Below are 7,644 nucleotides of genomic sequence, written 5' to 3'. Positions count from 1 at the left end.
TCTGTCTCTCATTCTGTGTATCTGCATGTGTCTGTCCGTCCGTCCGTCCACCCAGGCTTCCCACCCATCCTGCCACTTTCCTGATTAACTGTAACTGTGACTAATTGGAAATTGCTAACTCTAAACTAAACATTATTGTGCAGGAAGGACAAAGACCAATTTACTTTTTCAAAAAGAATAGTAATATCAAATATGAAAACTTCATTCTGTACTATTCTATAAGAAATCCTTTTGCATCTGTGAAATCCAAAGAAATAATTTATTCTTCTGCTATTTTAGTTGTTTTAGAAATGAACACATCTTTCACAGCTAGGTATAAATAGAAATTTATTTTAATATAATTTATACTTACATAATTTTCATATTTCCATCAACAATCATAATTATCCATCAGATAGGAAAAAGCTTTTCAGATATATAGTTTTTGGGCAGGAGAAATGTGATGTTTTGAGACATAATATAGAAAAATGTAATAATATTTTTATTTTCAGCATATAAAGTCAACAGATTTTAAGCAGCAATTTGAAAAATTGAAGTTTAGTACAAAAACATCCACTGATATTAAATAATGCAATGTGGATCATTTTTAAGGTGATAAAAACTCTGTGAAATAGTGTACACTTGCTTTAAAAGTAAAAACACCATGATACTAGGGGAAAAGAACCTCTATATTCCATGTATTTTCTTAAACAAACTTCTCCATTAAGCTGTTATTCTGAGGAGAGAAAAAAACACAGAAATATCTTTTGATTACCTGTTCATTTCTTTCCATTCCACTCTTTCCAATCTAGGTGAAAATTGTGTAATTTTCATTATGAAAACAGAATGAGATGAAAGGCTCCTTAAGCTGCTTTTAATTTGAGTCGGGATACTAGGAGTTCTTTACAGCTATACCATTTTAAGTTATGTACTCCATTCTGTATAACTCATTCTTGAAGTTAGTTTACAGAAATTAAATACCAAAAATGATTATGCAAAACAGGCATTGTTGTTAAAAATCTATCACTACATCCATAAATGATATAAAAGTTTACTTTATTCACATCTATTTCTTTTTGTGAGATATTATTAAACCTTGTAGGCTATTTTCATTTTTAGCTGGAGAATTCTGTGGAATTTTTAAATTGGCTGAAATCATTATCTACTTCAGACAGACATTTCCATCTTCGAAGTTCTTCAATGTCATCTGTATTCCATAGTTTTGCAAAATACATCAAACTTTTTCTAAAAAACAAAGTTCAATATTAAAAAGTATTAACCCATCAGCAATCAACATGTAAGTATCTCCACTTATTTCCTATGGAGAAAATATTTATATACAATAAATGATAAACACAGTAATATACTTTCTTACCTAATGATGCAAGATGAACATAGCATGCTTTGTACCAGAAGGAAGCTGCAATAAACCCCCCCAAAATCTCTGCAGTAAATTCACTAAAATAGTCTTACATTAATTTAAAAGTTAACTTAAAGTTAAATTAAAAGGGCACATGCAATTGCACTTCATAGTGCAATTAAGATCAATTAGTTTTCCTTCGTGTTAAAATTAACACTTTACAGTTTAGCACTTTTTTTCCATTTAGCTCCTACTCTCTGGAATCAGCTTCTTCTCTAATACTGTGTATCTTTAAATTTCCTAAAGTTTAAAAAGCTCTTTAAAACTCTTCTTTTTATAGATCTTTATAAGTCAGAATAACCTCCTTTCTTATTAATCACTATTATTTATGGGTAGTTCTTGCTTAATTTCAATACATTCAGTGATTGTTCAAAGTTATCGTTAACACTGAATGACATTTATGACCACCTACCTGCTGCTGCCAGTTCATCCTGCCACACTATGCATCACTACTGTCCTGCACAGACCCTTCTTTTGTGCTACGTCTTTCTCACTGGTGCAGCCAGGGCCTGTGTTCACATCCATAGCCTTCTTTTGTGAAAGACGGCCCTAGTTGCAAAAAATGGCCCTTCAAACCAGAGTGTAAACTAAGGCCTTGGTAGCTCATGAAAGAAGCCATGGCTATTATAAAAGTAATGCACACTGTAGTGTGAATGGCAGCAGGTATGCAGGCAGCCAAAAGGGAAGACATTGGGAGAGATAGGCAAGAGGGGAGTTCAGGGGGAGGTAAAGGAGGCAATCCCTTACCTTACTGAGGCTCGGATCTAGAAGGGACCAAAGCAGAAATGGCTTGGATCAGGATTGTCTTTACTTGAGAAACAACGGGTTTCAGTTAATGACAGCAATGGGAACTGTCAGGATTGCCATTGCTAAGCGACGGATTCACACGTCATCACACTTGATGACTGCATTACTTAGTGACAGAAATTCAAATCCCAATTACTGTCATTAATTGAGGACTATCGTTATATTATGGTTGCACTACTATTAGGAAATGTCTTATAGTGTTTATTATATTGTTTTATTGCTGCAATTGCATACTATTTTTTTGTTAACCTATATTACCTGGACCAGCAGGAGAGTGTCCTAACGTCTCTAGCAAGAGTGTCAATAGAGCTTAAACTATGACTTATACAACAAAAAATATTTTTAAAGAAGTATTGGACTCTATTACACTTGTATAGAAAAAGATTATCTAGGACAGCATTTTGCTGAGATGTAAGGTTAATACTTCCTTACAACATATTTCTTACAATGTCCTATACTTATTAATTTGAGGAGAAAACAGTGGATGATATAAATGTGACTGTGTGACAAAAGCTAATTTTTTCAGAGGATAATACTTTCTTGAATTATATATCTAGTCCATGGAACTTGACAACTGGACAACAAAAATGGATTCTCCGTGCCTTACTGTAGCTAAAAGACTGGTTCTGCCACACTGAAAGATGTATGTATGGTCACATGTATTCAGTGGATTAAAGAGTTGATTTCATTTGCTACTTATGAGCAGATTGCTTATAGAAATAAACTTTGTATAATATATAATAAAATATGGGATTCCTTTATACAAAACACAGTAGGTTAAAAAGCATGATAGTTACGTATTAGAAATGAATATACTTTTTCATTTCACACATACCTACTTGCAAAATGTTTGCATTAGATAATTATATATAGAATTGTAACTGTTTACTGTAATGACATATTAAACTTTATATTTTTGTTGTATTTTTTCACTTATTTTTCAGCACATGTATTTTTATTATGTATTTTTGTGTTTTGTATCTTGTTTTTTCTTTTCTGTTACTATTTTAAAAAGCAATAAAAATATTAAAAACTTTTCTACTGGACTGATTAATTAAAAAGTATTAAAGTGTTATATATTTTTTTCTACTCTTATCAAAGGTAACTGTATATTCTAGTGTTTCTTCTGCACATGACAACTGATTACACACACTGACCTGCTTATCAAAACATATTAGATTACAACTGTTTGCAAAGGCTAAATTCTCCCATTCAATTGTTTGCTTTTTATGTGTATTTTTTTCTTTCCCAAATTCTCTCACAGAAGATACTAGGATTAATAAAATAGCAACAAGTTGCAACAATACTGACATTACAGAAAATAAAGTGCTGCCATTATATTACATTACAATGTGATGAGAAGGTGGGTTGTACCAGGGAAGTGTGGCTGGCATTTCTAAAGTTTTTAATGCTGCAGGACGTGGGTCCTCTTTTTGAGTCCAAAGTTGCTCAGAACTTCGTGACCACTATGGAACTATTTCAGGTTATTTCAGCCCCAGCTCAAGGATGATCATGTCTTAAGCTTATTGTTTACCTTGGAACAACTGACATGTGATCTGAAAATAAGGGGATATTGTCATCAAGCCCTTTTCTGGTCAGCTATTCATTCTTTTGTATTAAAGATCTATCTCTAATATAGAAATATCTTAGTTCTATGTATTTCTAGGCTGTTATTCTTTTCTAGATTATTGTAGAAAATCCATCTTGAAGATTGGGAAAATGTAGCAAAGAGATTAAAAAAGATATTAATAGGGATTAAAACACTAAATTATAAATATTTCCATATGATGGCAAACACATTGGAAAACTGCTCTAATGGAAAAGTTGACTCCCCCAAAAAACCAGTATTATGATAATGCAAAAGACTATTTTAATCCTACTTGATTTAAAGTTTTTATATGTAACAAAGGCACAATCTGTTTACTATCCAGTTCTAGTTTAAATAAAGTAGTATATATTCTGCTTTCATATTTTCCTCACAATACTATTATAAAATTAAATTGAAAAGGCTTTAAACTTTGGCATTTATATTGCTGGGAATCATGGGAGCTGGATGGAGAAATGTTTGTCAATGCATAAATACTACGTTCTAACTATAGGAATTAAACTGGGGAATCTTTATATCACATACCATGTTTATCTGAGAAGAAAGCAAACTTGTACTGAAGGCATTTTACCAGAGAAAAAGTAGATTGAAAACACAGGCAAAAATCTGCATGATACTTAGCTATTAACACCAGGAGCTGCTAACCTCACTTGAAACCAATCCAAGAGATTCTCAGTAAATGTCTACAAGTTATACCGTTCTGTACATAATGTGGATTTGCATGTATCCCCATCACAATACATGCAAGCCAGAAATAACATTTCAGAAAAGCCTAGAGCAAACAAAATTACATTAACAGAAATATACAGTTATCTATTTCTAAAATTAGTTCCCTTTATTTTGAAAATATGTACAACTCTTCTCACAGACAAATGCATAAACATACATGCACACTTCTGAGTTGCATTTCTCCTTGACCTTTACAAATACTGTATTACAGAACAAAGCAAGCCAATCTATTATCTAACCTTTTCACATTAGCTGATTTCTCTAGTTCCTTTGATTCATAAGCAGCCTTTTTAAGAATTTCTTTTGGCACGCCTGCCAGTTTAGCAACATTTAGACCATAGCTTCTTGCAGCAACTTCTTTAGTTATTTGATAAAGGAAAGTAACACAGTCAAGATTATTTTGTTCTTCAAAATCTAAAAAGAAAAAGTGTATTTATTATCACTTTACAATGAACTCTTTCAGTACGTTTTTGAAGTTATTTTTAATCAGATATGTGTGCAAATCCCAAAGTTTTACAAATAGAACTCCAGAAAATTCAATTTCTTCTCTGGATCATGTTGATTCAATTATTCTAGACATTGTCTGGCAGTTTTATGGAACCTAATCCTCTAAACTGAAAGTTCTCTAGGAATTGTTATGATGTTTAGGACAAAACATATCAGGAATACTAGGATCCCTTTAAGAACAGAGAATTAATTTTTGTATAAGGACTAAGCCAAAATATCATTCAGAGAAGAAACAGAATTCTGGGATTTTTCTGAATGTTCAGTTTTGGACATCCTTGTTACCCACCATAGACAACTAGTACTCAGTCATTCTAATTCCATTGCTAAATATTGAATTTAATTTTATTTTTAATAATATTAATTGTTCCTAACTCCTACTAAGATGACTGAAACTAAGACATAGACCAGGGGTCCCCAACCTGTAAGTGGCCGGCCAGTGCACTCGCATTTGTGCACTGCCCCACTTGCATGAACAGTGCCACGTCAAGGGTGCTCACAGCCCCATTCGCGTGAGCCTCATTGCAGGTGCTCATGGCCCCAGTCACGCGAGCCTTGTGGGCGTTTGCCACCCCACTTGTGTGAGCCTCGTTGTGGGAACTTGCAGCCCCACTTGTGAATGTCACCATGAATGTAGTGGGCACTCATGAACATGTACCTACCCCACCACAAAATCTTTCTCCCCTCCCCCAGGCCGCCAACCCAGGAAGGTTGGGGAACTCTGACATAGACAACCAAATAGCTTTAAGGAATTGCTGAGAACAAGTTATCAGTCTAGTAAATTTGATGTCATACCATCTTCTGGTTTACTATAATCTTCATTCACTAAAAAAGACATATGATAGTTCCCAACATGGATCGGATAAGCTCTTTCCAACTCACACAGCGGAGGATAGTGGGTAACAAATAGTGTCAATGAACCAACCTAGAGGGGAAAATATATATTTAAAATTTGAAAGTATGTCATCAACTATCAGCAAGCTGATAACCTATCATTTTCCTTTAACTAAATATGATGTTTTAGTTTTGTCCTATAGCATAAAATGCTTCTTAATATACATCAATATTTAGAATTTTTATACATTTTAAGATGGGGCCCAAATTGATCCTTCATTTTGCAAGTTAATCCCAAGTTATACAGAAGACAAATTCCTTCCTCTATTTTCAGTTATGAGAAGAATGTATAATTGCGCCCTTCACTTCTAACAGAACTTCTGTCATTAACTAAGTCCTGAAGCAACATGACCCACTTGTACCAGCCGTTTACTTTCATACAAGGTGGGTAAATTGTTAGTGGGGGCACTTTTGTATTATAATTAAGTCTATAAATATAATTTCAGTGATATTATTAAATTGCATTCCATGTACACAAGTTCCTGTTTTGAGCATCTCAACATCTGAAAAGTTTTCCAATAGTTAGCGAAAAAGTAACCAAAATAAGAATCTTAGAATATTTTAAGAACACTATAAAGACAAAGTTATAATGGGCAAAGTTGGTAAATACTGATTTTGACTGATTTGTAAATATGCATTATTGTTTTAATTAATAAATTTTGTACTAAGTGATATCTCATATGCCAAGTGTCAAAAATTTTCACATTAATTTGACTAAAAATTAAAATAGTTTTCAATAGGAAGAATAATCTTTTCTTTAAGATTGTAATTTACTAATAATTATACTTAATCAAATAATATACTTACATTCCTAATGAAATGTTCCAGAGTAGCATAAGCAATTGCAATTCCATCATGTGTACTAGTTCCTCTTCCTAGTTCATCCAAAATTACTAGTGAATGTGAAGTTGCTTTTTGAATAATTGCTGCTGTATCTGTTAATTCTTCCATAAATGTACTGCGACCTTTAAATACATTGTCTGTGGCACCCATTCTACATCCAAAAACAAAGAAAATAAAAATGTGTCTTGAAATTCTGTACAATAGACATGTCAGCAATTAAGGTACTTCAGAAGTACCTACTGTACTTACAAGAACCTCTGGTATTAGAAAAAAAAAAAAGTTAGATCAGTAATATATGAACTTGAAAGGCTACAGCAACTAATGAAGTAGCTACAGAAGAATCAGTAATTTTTCCATCCAATCCATCTGGATAACAACACAGTGGCTAACAGATTGGTGGAGATCAGTCTACCAGACAATGTCAGAGAAGACTTAATGTAATGTGTCATGTTTATACACTTTCATGCATTTCATATACTATGAAGATAATGCTTAGGATCAACTGATGCATATCAGAGCCCTATATAGAAATGTCAGATGTTCAAGCTAGTTTTAGAAAATGTTAAGATATACTGTTGCTGATAGATGCTGGATAATTAAGAAAGCCCAAAAAATCCCAATAGGAAGACATTATGTGTTTCATTGACTCGGTCTTTTATTATATTGACGATGTGAAGCTGTGGAATGTGCTTAGGGAAATGGGAATTCCAGAATATCTCATTATCTTAATGAGAAACCTAGGACAGGAAACCACAGTCCGAACAGAGGATGTTAAAGCACAATAATTCCAGGTTGGCTAAGGAGTCAATCAAGGGTGTATACTCTTCCCCTGCTTATTCAACCTATTTGGTGCCTATATGTT

At 33.2% G+C, this 7,644-nt stretch overlaps 1 protein-coding gene across 2 annotated transcripts in view; it reads right to left on the bottom strand.

Annotated features, from left to right (window-relative positions):
• Window positions 1-310: 310 nt before the first annotated feature.
• The window catches only part of MSH3 (mutS homolog 3), a 56,029-nt gene continuing 48,695 nt past the window's right edge, over window positions 311-7,644 (bottom strand). For both annotated transcript variants that reach the window (XM_039320794.1, XM_039320795.1), the window contains 4 exons: window positions 6,747-6,933; window positions 5,841-5,970; window positions 4,781-4,955; window positions 311-1,224 (listed from right to left, as the gene is read on the bottom strand). In XM_039320794.1, the coding sequence (XP_039176728.1) occupies window positions 1,095-1,224; window positions 4,781-4,955; window positions 5,841-5,970; window positions 6,747-6,933 (622 nt within the window). In that variant the 3' untranslated portion in view covers window positions 311-1,094. The remainder of the gene's footprint in view (window positions 1,225-4,780; window positions 4,956-5,840; window positions 5,971-6,746; window positions 6,934-7,644) is intronic.

This window comes from Crotalus tigris, unplaced genomic scaffold (assembly GCF_016545835.1).
Source record: "Crotalus tigris isolate CLP2741 ecotype Arizona unplaced genomic scaffold, ASM1654583v1 scf7180000023687.2574627, whole genome shotgun sequence".
Taxonomy (NCBI): Eukaryota; Metazoa; Chordata; class Lepidosauria; order Squamata; family Viperidae; genus Crotalus; species Crotalus tigris.
The sequence above is the reverse complement of the archived record's forward strand: the minus strand, read 5'-3'. Positions and strand labels throughout refer to the sequence as shown.